We start from the raw sequence: 17,756 nt of genomic DNA on the forward strand, positions 1-17,756 counted from the left end.
GTTTATGACCCAGTCAGTTCCACCTCTATTATTGGATGAGTGACTAGCCACCTCAGTTGAACTTGCATTCAAATGTAAAAAATTTCTGGGATAGCACTCTATTGCGGTCCTCAGGTTACATGTGTATCGGACACAGCACCTATCATTCATCTTACTGAAGGTCTATGCAGCAGGCAGCACGATGGCCGAAAGTCCTTACTGTATCCCTAACATCCATTTCCCTTGTGAACATTGGTAAATCAACATCAGTTTGCTAGTGAGACTAATTGCATTGTTCATATACTTAAGAATTTACAGACCAACTTCTAACAACTTGTTCCACCAATCACCCTCAAATACCAATGGTTACCAGTGGATGACTTGTAAAAGCATCTAGTAATTTGTTCCACCAATAGTTGAAAGTGGAATGACAAAAAACAAAGTAAAAATGAATTTCTGGGATAAAAGCAGGTTTCGGTTGAAACCTAAATCACATCAAAACAGATTTTGGTGAAACAAAATGGCACCACAATACCTACAATATTTCAACCAAAACCTGAATGTTCTGGTTGCAACTTCTAGTGAGTTGCACTAGGTTCCATGCCAGTTCATTTCAAATTTCAAAACCAAAATTTCACAGTAATTGTTTATCAAAAGTTCAAAACAGCAACTTCTATGTTGAATCTGCTCATGAAAAGGTTATTGTTGGAAGTTATTGATCAAGTGGTTCACAGCACTGTTCACATGAACAGTAGTTTTATTATTTATGCTAAACTCTTATTTTTAGGTGTTTCTAATGTCGTTATTATTTAGTCTCCCCTTCCATATGTCATTAGGCCAGGGTACTTTACTGATATATTGTACTCCTCTATTATATAATTGAAATTGTGAGGGAGGTTTGCTCTCACAACACTGGTATTCTCATGCAGCTCTCTCCCATCTCTTATTCACATCATCATCATCTTCTTCTTCTTCTTCAATTTATCCCTGGCTATTTAGTAATAGTTATCAAGGAAAGGATTTGATCTGGTAGACAGGAACTTCCTCAAATTCTTGTCAAAAAGTTAATCACTGTTAACCTACAAATATACCCACCCCTTCTTTTCAGAGTGAAAACTAGATATAAACAACAAAAAGGATAACTTTCTCCACTGTACTATACTTTTATACTGAAGTAACAATATCATATTCAAGCATACATATTACACACATATATTACATAAACAACCAGATTTTATAAATTCAAACAAGCAGAAAATAAATTATGACCAATTGTTACCTGCATGGAGCTATGTAATATAAGCTGGTGATTGGATTCAGAGTCAAGCCTTTCTTTTGGAGGAGGACTTGAGTTAAGACTAGTCTAAGAGCTTCAGCAAATATACCGGTCACCTGGTATGCTGTACCCACCACATTAAAATGAATTTCCCCATACGAGGAAACGACGACTCCAATGCTGACCAGCACCATGTTCAAGAATACATCACACCTTAATTTGTCAGTGCCACATACAACAGCCATGAGAAAAGTAGCCACTGGCACTGTAACATTTTAAGAATAAGCATTCTTCTCAGTGAGTCACAGAACAGAAACATGAATTAAGGACACATGCAATGATATTAACTTACTCAGGGCTTTGAGCATCTGGATGAAGGCTACAGAAATGTGCAAGTAAGCAGTGTTGCCAAACCTGTGATGGAAACGGTGGTTCTTTTCAGTGTCTAAACAAAAAAAGGCAATGGTTGACGAGACAAAAAATGGAGAGAGACAAAAGCCGACATTCCAAATATATAAAGAGCTCCAAAATGAGCCACAAATCAGAAAATAATAATACATAAACAAAAGAGGAAAAGATATAATAGGGTGAAAGAGATGTTGCATGCTTCCATTACGTACTAAGTAGAAATGTACCAAGTCCTTATAGACCAGCCTGAGAAGAAAATGTAACACCGCCATAAAAATTTGAAGTATAATACCATTATAATATCTATCCACAGGAAACATAATTCAAAAATTCAATTTTTAAAAGAATCCTGGGGGGAGGGGGGGAACTTAGAGGCAGTGACAATTTAAAGCACTGCCTCCTATGGAAGTCTAGAATGAAAAAGGGAAGACCTACAATACCTATTATTTAATGTTTGTCTGTTGCTTCATGGGTGTAACCGATTAACACAGGAAAAACAAAGTAGTGTCATCAAAGGAAAGAAAAACACAAAACTAAGACTTCGTAAATGAAACTGATTTATTCAACTTTGGTTTTTACTAACTTGAAAGTAGATACTCAAGACTGTCTAACCGAAACCCTAAGAAGAAGTGTTAAAGAGGTTGTATTCAAATTAACAAGAATGCAACCCAAAATGGAACCTGATACCATCAAGAAATACATTGATACACAGGGACTCATGCAAGATTAAGAAAAGAAGACCACAGTACTAGTCCAATCCTGCCAAATTAAGGGCTTACCAGAGGCTTGATGCAAAGAATGCACTAATGGGAATCACACACGTCGCGTATCTGTACAAAGCAAAATATTCAAGAGAAAAACAATTGAGAAAGAGGAGAAATAAAGAAACATGATGCATTCCTGAAGCCTTACATCTCAAATGTCATCTTCACCGGCGCAACAACCTGTATGATTGAACCATTAAATAATGTCAACCAATATGTGAATGGTGAAACATAAAATTTGCTAAGGCAGGAGTACCTCTATGAAAGACAGCCATCACTAGATACATTTAATCATGTTGAGCAACAATGAATTACTGCCACATAAATGCCAAAGCAGCAAAAATTACACATATGTTTTCCATATTGCAAGTCAGAATCTTGAAAAACCAGGACAACATAAGAGTGCAACATACAACAGACAAAAGGTTTGGGAGGTAAAAAAGGTCGAACCCAATGCCAAAGGCTTCTGCACAAGCAGAGTCCAGCCGAGTGGGGGGCAGTGAAGCAGAACTCAGATTAGGTTGCCGTCTTCAATCTGACAGCAGAGAAGAAATTGGAGGACAGGTAACCACGGTTCACGAAACCCTAGGGTGACAAGTCAATCCCCAAAATTTGTGCCTGAAAGTAAAGGATGGAAGAGATAACAGGACCAGTCTTTGAGGTACTGCAATACACTTAAACAGAACAAGGGAATAAGAAGAGGAGGACAGAATATGGAGAAACAGGAAGAAGAGTAGGAAGAAATTACCTACGAAGGGAGGACTGGATAGAACAGAAAAAAAAAAAAGGAAGTCAGTTGAACGACCTGGTCACAACTCCACACCAGAAGTCAAAGTCATCTAAAAATTTTCAATCAATCTGTCATGACCCAATTAGTAATGTAGATACAGAGACTAACAGAACCACTTTACACACATAAGAAGCACACTGTACTAAACATCCTACTCCACCAATGCTAGCAGACTCTCACACACAATCAAAGTGTAAAGTACAAAAATAACCTTAAGTAAATACAAAATCAATAGGTATTCCTTTTGGACTGAAATCCTGATATATTCATTGCACCATCAAAATTCCCCAATAATTTGGAAAAGGTCACTGACTCATCACTCAAGCACCTGTGGAACCCTTTCCAGCTGTGCAACCTATTCCGATCACATTGCATAATCAATTGGCCATTCCAACAGTTGAATTGAAGCAGAAGCCACTGGATATGGCACATGTCAAATTTAGTGGCTTACTTCAACCGTATAACCCATCATCTATGGGCCCTTTCCTTTTCCTTGAATTGTACCTGTCCTTCACACGAGCAAAACAATTTTGAAGCAATATTCTGAGACATGATGATGGTCACTGGAAATAAAACTAACCCATAACCAGATGATTATGGGAGTATGGGGACAGTTTATCTACAAGCGACAGCTGATCCACGTTAGGTATTGAAACATAGGATCTTTAACAGGTAGCAGCTCAGACTTAATAGATGTTATGAGGAAAAGAAGGATTAAAATAGCTAGTATCCCAGAGACTAGACGGAATGGTAAAAAAGCGAACGAGTTGAATTAAACTCTGGTACACTGGGATACAAGAGATAATAAAAGTGGAGACATAATATATAGTAGATAAAGATTTAAAGCACTATGTGGTGGATGTTAAAAAATTAGGCAATAGGATTCTAGCTATCAAGCTTGTATTGGGGAAAGAGATGGTAAATATAATATGCGCATGTTACAATCCTAGATCTCTGAACCAGCCTCACTTGAGAACAAGAGAGAAGAAAAGGATACCACAATTTAGAGAAGAAACTGCAATTAGAGTTGTATTATTCCTAATTCCAGGCTTTTATTTATAATGTTATAAAACTCAGTAATTTCCAGATCTGACCTTAATCAACTCAAAGCAGAGTTAGAACTTACAAGTCATAAAAGAAAAAATAAGCTCTACAACCAAAAAATAACAAAGGACCAGACTACCTTTACAGCTTTACCAGTCGCCAATAGCTAGAAGTCTAACTATTGGAGCTGGACTTCAACACTCCTCAAGTTGGAGCATACAAGTCACCCATGCTCAGCTTGGTATGATTAGTATGAACACCAGGAGCAAACAGCCCCTTGGCAAACATATTTGCCAACTGATCAGAAGAGGACACAAAGGGAGTAATGATCAACTTCTTCATCAATGCATATCTGACAAAAAGGCTTTCCACCTCTATACGTTTGGTTCACTCACGGAAAACCAGATTACTCGCATATATGTGGCAGCTTGATTTTCTGTTTATCACAGAAAATCTTCATTGGAGAATCGATGGAGGATCCTAGCACAAAACGTAATGATTTGAGCCACATGACTCGAGTTCAGTAGTATGAACCATGGCTTCAATATTGCTTCATACTCAGCTTCGGAACCAGATCTTGCACCGGAACTCTACTTTTTACTTCGCCAAATAACCAAGTTACCTCTAACAAAAGTGCAATATCCTATACTAGGTTGTCGAACACTTGCAGATCCTGCCCAATCAATGTCAAAAAAGGCCAACAAATCCATATGCCTATTGGGATGATAAATGAATCCCTTCCCACAAGAACCCTTAAGATATTGAAACACACAAACTGCAACATCCCAACGAGCTTTCTCACGAGACTGCAAAAAGTGACTCAAAACCTGAACAGAAAAAGTGATACCAAGTCTTGTGACAGTAAGATAAATCAACTTCCCAATCGGACTCCTATAATGATGAACATCATCCAATAACTCCCCATAATCAGTTCCAAACTTCGAGTGAGGATCAAACGAGATATCCACTAGTTTTGAAGCAAGCATTGCAATGTCAGTTAGAAGGTCCAATACATACTTACGGTGGGATAGGCTAATCCCTTTCTTGCGGCGAACCACCTCAATCCCAAGAAAGTGGTGAAGGCCCCTTAGGTCCTTGGTTTGGAAATGAGTTTGTAGTTTAGCCTTATCCCCCTAAGTACCATATCTCGGAGGTTGCTCCATGTACACATCTTCATGAAGATTACCATGTAGAAAGGCATTTTTTTAAATCCAATTGCAGTAATGGCTAATAAAACTTGACTATGAGTGATATAATGAGACGAATTGAGTCCCATCTGGCTACAAGAGAAAGAGTCTCAAAGTAATCAACCCCCATAAGTCTAATGTAACCTTTGGCGACAATTGGGCTTCAAGCCACTCAACGGTGCTGTCAGAATGGTGCTTGATAGTGAACACCCAGCAACATTTAACCACATCATTATCAGGAGGTAAATCTACTAAAGTTCACATCATCCAGGAAGTCAAGGGCATCCATTTCCACATCCACAGTAGCTTTTTGTGCAGGGTTTTGGAGAGCCACAAAATGATGATGAGCGACAATAATAGTGGAAAGAGAAACACCCAGGTTATGTACTTTAGGTCGTAAATGAGAGATAGAAACAGGTGCGCAAGAATGTTTACCTTTATAAAGGGCAACAAGTAAGTCATCTGAGCTTGTAGGAGCTTCAACTGAGTAGGATGGCAATGCAAAGGAAGGTGGAGGAGTAGCTGTAGTTGTTGGACCAGCGGTGCCGAACGCCTGTTGTTGCTAATATACTAGTAGAGGAGGGGGGAGGGGATAGGGGGAGAAGTGTGGGAAAAGGGATCATCCTGACCGCCATTGGATGGAAGAAAGTAAGAGATGTCTTCAAAGAAAGTCACACCATCACTGACAAATTGACTGCAAGTGACAAGGCCATAACACTGGTAAACCTTTTGAGTGCAAGAATATCCTATGATTTAAGAACAAACACTTGGTCAACCGAGGGGAAAGTTTATCGGTGACCAGATGATAACTGACAAAGCAAATGGAGATAAGGTGGGAAGCACAACAAAAAATGGGGATTTATTTAAAAAGCAAGAAAAGGGAATTCTATTAATGAGATGACAAGCAGTCAATTCCCCATCACACCAACATTGCTTCAGGAAATGCATATGGAACACCAAGGCACAGGTTACCTTAGAAGGTGATGGTTTTTTCTTTCAACAATGCCATTTTTTGTGAGATATGGGAACAAAAAGTTTGGTAAATAATTCCATTGTGCTCCCCAAAAATAGAAATATCACGTTGAACATATTCTAAAGCATTATCAGACGTTTGAAAATCTTAATGGCTAACGTGTATTGAGTCTTAATTTCATTGACATATACGAAAGGTCAATATTTCAATCTTCTAATAAGTACAGCCATGTCAACTATGAATAACCATCAACAAAGTTAACAAAATATTGAAAGCCATGTCCATTAGAAACACGACAAGGACCCTACATATCACAATGTACTAAAGCAAACAAAGAACTACTACGGTTATCAGACCGAGCAAGGTAGGATACCTAGTGGTGTGTTCCTAACTCACAAACCTCACAATTCAGCCTAGACAAAGATTTAAAAGTAGGAAATAAAAGTTATAAACAAGTAAAGAATAAGTGCCCTAGTCTATAGTGCAAGGTTGTCAAAGTGTCTGCTTAGGTGTGCCTAGGTGGCCGCCTTGTCACCTAAAACCATTTTTGGGTCAAGGTGACCTATTGCCGCCTAGGCAACGCCTAGTCGCCTTGGTTTTTGTTGCCCTCTATCACCTCACCTCGCCTTTTCACCTTGACAACCATGCGAGTGCTGTGCCACTAAGAACCAGGGCCTCCTCCACTATAGATAGCTATAGCAGAGCGAGCAAGGGAGTGTAATCAAGGTAGTATAGACCCTCCTTCTCATACCATCTACCAATCATCTTCTTTGCTTGAAGGTCCTGAAAAGTAGGTTACAACGTAGTTTAAGGATTTATTAAGTCGACTAACAAATAAAAGATGAAATGGAAACTGATTAATTTGCAAAACAAATGACAACAGTAGAAAGTGAGTAGGTAAAACTTCACCAATTCCCAGAATAGATGTAAATGAGCCATTAGAAATAACGACAGATGATCATTGGTAAGAAGCAAAAAATGTAGATGATGTCATACCGTCAAGTGTGCAGAAGCCCCAAAATCAATGATCCAAGGTTAGGATGTAGAGGTTAATAAGGCACGAGTACTTGCATGAGAGAATGTGATGGCAATGTAGAAGCCCCATGGAAAGTGGAAGTAGATGCCTCAAGGTTCCGTAAGCAATGCATAACCTAACTCACATCATCATGTAGACTTTTGGATTTATCTCCTGGAGAGTCAGGAGCCGCAGTATCGAGAGGGTAAGCTATATCAGAACCACCATCAGACACCATATGATTGGCTAATTATTGAGCCCATTCCAGTTTACCATGTTTGGCCCGACAAGTATCAAGCAAATGCCCAGATTTACCATAGAAAGTACGCTGACAAGCAACACGATCCATATGCTACTATCAAGGCCACCAAATGTATGGCCTCCCTTGAACCACAACCAATGCCGCGACCATAGGAAGAATAAAAGCTAAAATACTACCTTGAGATGGAGTTGATGGAGTGGAATTACCAGAAAAAACAATGCGTTGGAGACGAGAATGTCCTTTAATTTGCTTAAACAAGGGTTCCAATCCAGCAAAAAACTTACGAGACAAAAAACTCATTACATTGGGTTTTATACACTAGGATAGCTTGGGTAATTAGAACTACTCTAAAGCTTAATGGAGGTAATCTTGAATATTCAAATGTTAAGAAGAAAGAGTAGGATTCTTTGAAGTAGCAGTGGTCTCAGTGGCCATAATAATTATTAATTAGAAACAAAAAGAATACTATCACACCAGGTCCCAAGGTTGAACCTGACTTTAATATCATGTTGATATTCCAAGTAGGACTAGGTGAAACTCTAAAGTTACAGTTTTGGGAAAAACATGGATCGATTAATGTAAGGAATTTGCTAAGGAAAAAAGATTATCATAAAAGGTGATCCAAATGGACATATTGGGAAAGATCAAAGAAGCTATAGAAGTGTGCATGGTAGGGCTGCAACAGGGTCGAGCTAAGCCGGGCTTTTGCAATCCCAAGCCCAGCCCTATGTATTCTAATCTAAGCCCATTCCAGCCCTGACCCTAATTCAGAGCCAAGGATTATTGTCCCTAACCCTAAGCCCCGGCAGGCCAAGCCAAGCCCATTCTCGCCTTGTCTCTAGCCCTGATTGGCCCTGATTGGCCTTGACCCTAGCCTTGGCCCTGATTGGCCCTATCCTTGTCCCTATTCCTAATTCACTGAGATCAAACATCAGGGTCAAAACTAGGGCCAGGATCAGGGCCAAAATCAAGGCTAGGGTCAGGGCCAAAAATCGGGACTGGTCAGGACAAGCCGCCCTTGGCCCTAGTTAGAGCCAGAATATTTTGGCCCTAGTTAGGGCCTAACCCACCCTCAGGGCCAAAATCTTGGCACAAGCCCTATTCGGGCTCCCGCTTAGGGCGGGTCAGGGCCGTCAGGGCCAAACTTGCACCCCTAGTGCATGGAGGATATAGGTTGGGAGAGAGGAATGAGGAATGGTTTTCAATTTTAGATTTTGTTGCCGCTTTTAATTTATCCATGTATATATTTGCTTTTAAAAGAGAGAGAAGCATTTGATTATCTTCAAAAGTGTATCTTATAGAAGCCAAAAAGACTTCTTCCAAATTAGAAAGTCTTATATATTGTTGAGGAAGGATTACAAGGTGATACTAGGGCAAAACTTAACTGCACAACAAAGACTAGTGGTTTTAGATGTGTGCCTACTACAGAAACTCATAAAAGATGTGAGGTTAACTATTCTAGGATAAAGTGATGGAACTTTAAAGGAGATTCCTTTGAAATCTTTTACTAATGAAGTAGTCAACAAATAAAGTGGGAATTTAAGGGGGACACTGATACGATATGAAATGAGATACCTATGTACATCAGGAAGGTGGCTAAAGATGTCGTATGTGAAGCAAAGGAAAGCAAAACCCATATTGAGGTTTGGTGGTGAGATGGTGAGGTTTAAGCAGCCATTAAGAATAAGAAAGTTATCTCTAAGACATGGCAAAGGACTAAAGATATAGAGAATCTACAAAGGTACAAGTTGGCCAAAAATGAAGCTATTTAATTGTGGGTAAAGTATGAAGATTTATGTAATAAGCCAAGCAAAAAGGAAGGGGGAAAACTATCTATAGGATAGTTAAATTAAGGGACATAAAGAATAAAGATCTAAAGCATGTTATATGTATTAAAAGTGAAGACGGTAAGGTACTAGTACGTGATAAGGACATCAAGAAGACTTGGGTAGTTTATTTCTCTAGTCTCTAACCTACTAACTGAACATTCATCGGGTATTTGTTACTTTGATGATTACACCATTCGTCATGGCACCAATTTTTGAGCATATATACGAAGAATTATAATGTCTGAAGTAAAAGAAGTTCCAAGGAGGATGAAAGTAGGCAAGGCAAAAGGTCCTGATGAAATCTCAATAGAAGTACGGAAGGCTTAGGAACCTATGGGCTAACTTGGCTAACCAAGTTGTCTAATAAGATTATGCGAACAAGGAAAAAGCCAGGTGAATAGAGGAGAAGCATCATGGTCCCAATTTGCAAAACTAAAGGTGATATTCAAAGCTATAATACAGGCATCAAACTAATCAATCATACAATATATTATAGGAGAGAGCGATAGAAACCAATTTGAGACAAGAAACCACTACTATGGAGAACCAATTTGGTTTTATGACAAGAAGATATACAATGAAAGCTATGTACCTTATTAGGAGGCTAGTAGAAACGTCAAGAGTGTACGAAGGTCTACATATTGTCTTTATTGACTAAGAAAAAGCTTATGATAGAGTCCTTAAAGCGTTAATTTAACAAGAACTAAAGAAAATAAATGATGCAAGTAAATACGTGAACATAATTGAAGATATCTATGATGGTTCACTTACAAGCGTTAGAACAATGGGACGACACGGTAGTAAATTCCTAATTACAGTTGGGCTACATCAAGGAGAACGACTGTTTTTACCCTAATGGTGTACAGTGGGTGTATTGTATATCACCTAATGTGTACTCAACATTCAGTAACCCTTTAGGTGATATATAGTACACCCACCATATACCTTTAGGGTAAAAACAGTCATTCTCTAGTATTAGTATAAACTAGAGGGACTAGAAGTATAAGTTATATTGGGTTGTGGCCATGGTTTTCAAAGCGTCCACCTAGGCGGTAAGGCGGTTTTTCAACATCCTTATTTGCCACCACTTTATTGACATGCAATTTTTCAGCTTAATCGCTATCGCTTTGTCGCCTTATGTGCCTTTTTGCTGCCTAGATGCCAAAGTAGTCGCTTTTTTGACATTTTGTACATAACATTTTTTTTTCAATCCACTTTTATTCTACAAAGTCATATACAAATTTAATAGTTAGTCATTTCGAAATCAGGAATCAATAAATCATTAGATGGACAAGGCACTTATTTGGCATCACACTATCATAGAGGTAAGGAAAAATGTAAAAGTACTACTTTCATTTTCATACTTATAATTTTATATAGTTCATAGTCATCTATTATGATGCTTGATGAGATGAACTTCTGTTCATGTTCTTTTTTGGATAATCTTTCATAATTATAATTCTTGAATGCTTTTTTTTTTTTTTTTTTTTGGGGGGGGGGGGGTTGAATGTGATTTTTGAATGTTTGTTTTGCGTATAACATAAATTTATCAGTTTAAAAGTAGTTGTACTGGGAAAAAAAATTGGCCCAACCGCTTTGGTCGCCTTATTACCACCTAGGCACCACTTTATCGCCTAATTGCCTAGGCGGAGCCCCAACCGCTTTGGTAGCCTTGCTGCCTTGACAATTATGGTTGTGGCACAATAGGAAAATGCCAAGGAATAGAGCTTGTGTTAGCTTTAAGTAAATATTTATTTGAACACTTATAATGAATGATTTAACCAAAGACATTCATGATGAGGTTCCTTGAATGCTTTTTGCTGATAATATTGTTTTAGTAGATGAGAGGCAAGGAGGATTAATACCAAGTTAAAATCATAGAGAGAAACTTTGGAATCAAATTGCTTTAAACTAAGTAGAACAAAGAGAAATGTCTAGTGTGTAACTTTGGTCGTGATCGGACGGATGATAAAGCAGCAAGACTTGATGAGAAGGAGATTCCACAAAGCGATTATTTTAGGTATCGTGGCTCAATCACAAATAAAAAAGGGTATTATAGAGAATGATGTTTCCCAAAAAATTAAAATATGGTGTGTTGAGAGTAGTGCAGGCTTAGTGCGCATGGTTCAAGCCACTGCCTTGGTGCGCAAGCCTTGGACAGCTGGCTTGGTGTGTTCATGAGTTACATTGTTTCTTTATTGGAGAAGATCCCTTGGTGCACAAGGTTTTTAGGAAAGTTGGATTGCATAGTTTCTATTTTCTAGTTTCTTTCTAATTTCATAGACTTTCCTTTTTTGGTTCTTTCTATTTTGGGCAGATTCATGAGTTGTACATTCTGTCCGTGAGTTGTATTTTTGTTTCCTTTTTAGAGAACAAGAATTCTTGTCTCCCAAGATGTATGATGATCCTTGAAATCTATAAATACAGACAACCTGCAATTCTAGGATTTCTATCGAGACTCACAAGCTCTTGCTGTTGGTTCTCCTGTCTACTTCTTCGTCTTCTTCTCTCTTCTCTTAATTGATTCAGCCACTGTTTAGGTTCTCAAGAGCTCGATTTCTAACATGGTGGATGAAGTGGAGAGGTGCGTCTAGGATCTTGTGTGATCCACATGGTCCTTTAAAGCTCAAAGGAGAATTTTATAGGATTGTCATAGAACCAACTATGATGTATGCTGCAAAGTGTTGGGCAATTAAGAAGCATCATATAAATGAATTCAGTGTAGCAAAAATGCAGATTCTAAGATAGATGAGTGGCACAACTAAGAAGGATAAGATAAGGAATGATCATATTAGAGGTAGGACAGGAGTAGCATCAATAAATGATTAGCTACGAGGAAGTCGATTGAGGTGGCACAGCAACGTTCAATGGAGGCCTTTAAACACCCTTGTGTTGAGTAGCGATCTAATCTAGATTGAAGGAATTAGACAAACTAGGAGCAAACCTAAGACAACCTTAAGAGAAGTGGTTAAAAATAATATGCATAGCTAAGGGCTTGTATCTAGCATGGCTTGTAATGGAACTGTTTGGAAGGCAAGGATCTATGTAGTTGACCCCATTTAGTTGGGAAAAGGCTTGTTGTTGTTGTACACTTATGCAAGTACCTAATTATTTATTGAAAACTTTACCAAGAAAAAAGAACGAATTGGTGAAATTGATTACACTCAATGCTTCAGGGTTATCAAACCACCTTAGCACATTTTCCAGCATTGGTCACCATACCCTTCAGATAACCAATGATTATAATAGATGTCTCATGTCATCATTCAAAATGAAGCATCATATGTAGCCATCCCACACCTCCGATCTCTCTGTTTTTTCCCTTTTTGAAAAATAAAAATTAGCTCATTCAATATATTATGCTTGAAACTCAACTGAATTACAGGTTAGCCACCCACGTCCACAATTCCAGGAAACCTATCCAAGCATTCTATAAGAAGTAAGAGCTACTCGTTTTCTAAAGAATTCCAGCCTTCATTAATTGTATTTGAAAACGGAAGATAATAATGCATAAATTACAGGACTATCACTTAAGGTAGCATATAAATGTTTGATCAAGAAGTGCCTTTCATTACATGTGCACCCCCCCCCCCCCCCCCCATAACAAAATGCAAGGGAGATCTCAAAAGAAAAATCAAGTAAATGTTTTCACTGTGGTGGAACAATGGCAGAGAGACGAGAATAAATAAACAAAGGGATCAATCAAATTTTCAGCTGCAGCTGGTTTTATGTGTTAAAGACACTGAACCTGATGTTTCTGAATCCTGTCAAGATAATATCAAGTTCTTGCATCATTTACAAGTTGGGCATCAACAAATGTTATATTGAAGTGGTAAAAGAAAGATACTTTGCAATAGATACGAGGGAGACCAGAAAAAAGTGTGAGCAGATCGAATACATAAAATGTACTGTCAAACTAGCTTAATTTAACTTAATGTTGGAAACATGAGTCAGGCAGAAAACCGAAGACCACAAGTCTGCAGCATAGCTAACAAAAGTAGAAGGGAAACCATACCTTAAAGACACGAACAAGAGAAAAGGCAACCAAGCCAGAAAAGCCCATATGTATCATGGTGAGTGTTATTGGAAAAGGAAAATTGAAGTACTTTGGAGAGAGAACCCACTGCATGAATAATTTGACAGGCAAGTTTCGAAATTATTTATATCATCAACAGATAAAGAATAGTTCAAAGCTATCTTAAAAAATTGATAAATGTGACAAGGAAATCATGCATACACTTAGACTAACATCCTTATTTCTATTGGATTTATTCAGATTGTAAATAGTCCTTTTACTTCACTAACGCTAACAAATTAGAATACTGCTTATTGACACAAAATACCTAATTAGTAGAAATAGCGAGCTGATGAAACACAGAAAAGTAAATTATATCTTTGACAATAACAAAGGCTCTCAGTAAGTTAAGAAAAGATTCAGTGACTAAACAACAGAAATTAAGAGCAATCTTTTGGCACAACACAAAAGTGGGTGGACCATGGAGCGATAATGAGGTTGCTCAATTGTTACCCATATATTATAACTTTATAACCTGTAAAAAAGGTGCCATAGAGTAGGTTTGCAAATTACCATGTAACCTTTAGATTGGCATAGAATGGTATCAGTAGGTTTGTACCTTTAGCACCTACATATCTTAAATTTCTGAATGAATTTTTAGGTTCTGATTGGTAGTTTAATCTACATGGCTCCTGCAAACAATCTAGCTAGGTCATCAAGCAATACAGATTTGCATCCACGGGACCAATGGCCTTCGGTATGAGAAACCATTTCTAACCTAAAATATGCTCTAAGCCCAAAAACTAGCAATTTGTATCATTTCTGGATTCCTATTTCTCTTTTTAAGAGCGAGATTTCTCATACCAAATATCCAAGCAACCAATTCTCAGAGTCAGCATGAAATTTTAATAAGCACGTGTGGCAATGACATCTGAGTAAGGATAAAAAGGCAAAATATTATATTTTTCTAGAAATACTCTGTGTGAATCAATCTACTGCCCCTTTCCCCTCCCTTTCCCTCTCTTTGTCTAATGTTTCCTACACTCCACTTCTCTAGTGTATTCTTTCATTGACCTTTGAATTATTGGGTTTTTTCTTTTTCTTTTTCCCTTTTAAATACGATGAACACATTCTGAGGAAGCAAATGATTTCAGAGAAAGGCTACCAAAGAAAACCCAAGTTTTTGCAATATCCAGGCCTAATGCATAGAATTAATTATCATCCATTTTCGGGGAATTCAGTGTCTTATTTCTTTCTAAGTTATGAGCATGGTACAAATTTGGGTCGAAACATGCGAAATTTCGGTCTCGCATTTTTGAAAAGTTGAAACGAAACTCATGAGGACCGAAAAAAAATCCTCAATTTCGATCGAAACTATCGAAATTTCGTCGAAACTTGTCGAAACCTCGAAACCTTGTTCAACTAAGCTGGACCAGCTAGTTCATGAGGAAAAAAAAAATTCCCAAATTTCTTGGGAAACATGGAAAATTTTGCGGAAACCTGGGACTTTTTCCTGTAAATTTTGTAGCTTTCCCAAATTTTCAATTTTTTTTTTGTTTATTTCATGTTTCCCCAAATACCACGACAAATACCCCCTCCATCAAGACTTCCCTATCTAAATTGCGTATTCCCTCAAACTGGTTATCTGAAGCATGTTGATGACCAGACTCATAAGGTTACAATTGCCGATTACCTTGACAACCATAGGCATAAAATGTCACGGGATGTCTATGTTCGTTGGTTGGAGGAAAGGATGTTACAGGTAGAGTACTATTCAGCTCACATGATGGATCCACTCTTGGCACTCCTCTTGACACTAAGTTGTACTTTCCTTTTATTGTTAGTTATTTTGAAGTTAGAAATTATACATTAAATGTTATGTGCTTAAGTAGTTAAGTTTATAGTGTACTTTTCAAACAACTCTACATTGATGTTATGTACATTGAATGACATATCTACATTGATTTTTTTAACAAAATACAACCAATGTGTTTTTTATACTCTAATTAGCTTAAATACAAAGTCCCACCCTAAAATACTCCTTAAAACCTGTCGAAACTTGCACGGATAAGTCTTAAAGTTTCCTCGAAATTTCCCAATTTCCCACCTAGCTTTCCCATTTTCACCTGGTCAAAACTTGAGTTTCCCTCGAATTTTTTTCTATGGTTACGAGTACGAATACAAAAAGCTGGAAATTAGTTTGCTATGAAATCATGAGTTTAAGGTTAATCCTGAAGTTTCAAGTTACTGCTAGTAACACGCCATTTATATTTCAAAGTTCAATCCAACTAACTCTGAAATGCTTCTGTTAGAAGCATTTCAACTTTATTAAATCGTTAAGAATGCAGACCAAATGCATCCACTTTTCGAACTTCCAACTGCTACTTTCCCTAATAAGGCTTTTCCCGAAACAAAATCTAAGCTTCCATTGTGCTACAAATCTTAAATGCATTACAAATTAAAAGCAATCAGTTCAATAGGAAGAATGTTACAACAGCACAATGATAAGCAATTATACGGTAGCAAAAAAACCAGCATAAAGCTATCAACAACACTCTCTTATGAAGATGCATACAAGTCAGAATCCCTTTTCTTGATAGATCTTAACCAATACAAGTCCAATTTGTGGCTGATTAACTCAGTATGCCATGCACCACAATTAGAAAACACAAGAAACCTCTAGGAACTGACATTACAAATACAGCCACAAAAACAAATATGTCAAAGAACATTACCTTGTTGTACAAAATAACTCCCGATGAGAGTATTATGTATATCAGCAAATAGAGGTAGGTTAACAAAAGTGACTTCCCAATCATGTTGCCTGCTTTTTATTTCAAGTGATGATTCTCTTCTATGAATGCTTAACTTGCCAATCCTATGAAAAATGAGATGTCCACTTGAGACAATACGTACTGGGATTCAGTACGTGCTCCATCACACTATTATCCAACCATCTAAATCCTGAATTACATCCAACCCACCAATTGAACCAGTTCTTGCAAATGAATTTCCTATAGACTTGTATGACAAGGAGAGTACTAAGCCAAAAACCTGGAAAAACAAAACTAAGTTAGGTAATATGACGTAAAACCTTATTGGAAAAAAAGCAATGCAACTTATTCTATAGTGTTTACATAGAAAAGTTCAAAAATTATCCTACAAAATGATAGGAAATTATTAAAGTGCAGGCTTATCTGACAGTTAATTCAAGGAAAATAAACAATTGCAAAAGAATTTTCAGTCTCACTGTACAAAAATTGGCAATAACATCAAAAATATAAATGAGATCCATAAAAGGCTTATTGAACCACCAAATTAACATATTTGACTAAAGCTTTTACCAGAACTACAAGATTTTAAATAACAAAACCACTTATCCTCACTTTGCTCCGCAGTTCTGCTTAGATGCTGGAACATTTACATGTTTAGAGACCACAACAACAGTATGAGACAGTCCAGCAAACAAATTTGTATGTGTTGACTCACAGGAAACTAAAACATTATGATGTAGATAATAATAATAATAATAATAATAATAATAATAATAATAATAATAATAATAATAATAATAATAATAATAATAATAATAAAAGTGGGCACATTTAAAAGTAAATAATCCTCGGGATAGGCTTCACATGTTTTGGGCCTGTTAACCTAGGGGTTTTGTTCTAAACAGCCACTCTAATGGGCTAACTAAAGTAGGAATTAAGAATACGAGTTACTCAGACTATGTTTGGCAGCAAGGGGAATGAAAAAGGTAAGGGAAGGGAAGGGAAGGGAAGGGAAGGAAGGTTAGGAAGGGGAAATGAAGGGAATTACTCTCCTTTTATGTCATTTGGTTACAAGTGAACTGAAATTAATTTTACCAAGTTGTTTGGTTGACTGTCAAATCGATGTAAAATTAATGCAATTTTTTTTTCAAAATTTATGAATCAACCTATTTTATGAATTTCATCTCCTCTTTATAACTATGAAAATTAGTATATTATCAAACAAATCCTAATTGAAAGCTGGAACCAATATGGAAGCTGCTACCTATTTAAATGTTATGCTTATTTGCCATTCAGGTTAGCTTTCCCTGAGTACAATGGGTTTTTCACTGGGAGAAATATGAAAATAATCTATAGAACAAAGTTTTAACGTACTAAAAACATTTATTTGAATGAGATTAAACACAATGTTTCAGGAACCATAAAACATCAGAAAAGCCC

The 17,756-nt window shown here is 37.2% G+C and overlaps 1 protein-coding gene across 2 annotated transcripts in view; it reads right to left on the reverse strand.

Moving 5' to 3' along the window:
- LOC149011095 (putative sugar phosphate/phosphate translocator At3g17430) overlaps window positions 1–17,756 on the reverse strand; it is a 31,492-nt gene that overhangs the window by 4,777 nt on the left and 8,959 nt on the right. For both annotated transcript variants that reach the window (XM_089163297.1, XM_089163298.1), the window contains exons 2-7: window positions 16,278–16,596; window positions 13,543–13,650; window positions 2,576–2,607; window positions 2,443–2,493; window positions 1,608–1,669; window positions 1,259–1,520 (exon numbers count right to left, since the gene is read on the reverse strand). In XM_089163297.1, coding sequence (XP_089019423.1) covers window positions 1,259–1,520; window positions 1,608–1,669; window positions 2,443–2,493; window positions 2,576–2,607; window positions 13,543–13,650; window positions 16,278–16,361 — 599 coding nt within the window. In that variant the 5' untranslated portion in view covers window positions 16,362–16,596. The remainder of the gene's footprint in view (window positions 1–1,258; window positions 1,521–1,607; window positions 1,670–2,442; window positions 2,494–2,575; window positions 2,608–13,542; window positions 13,651–16,277; window positions 16,597–17,756) is intronic.

Source organism: Hakea prostrata, chromosome 7 (assembly GCF_041222555.1).
Source record: "Hakea prostrata isolate BN-2017 chromosome 7, UWA_Hpros_2, whole genome shotgun sequence".
NCBI classification, from domain to species: Eukaryota; Viridiplantae; Streptophyta; class Magnoliopsida; order Proteales; family Proteaceae; genus Hakea; species Hakea prostrata.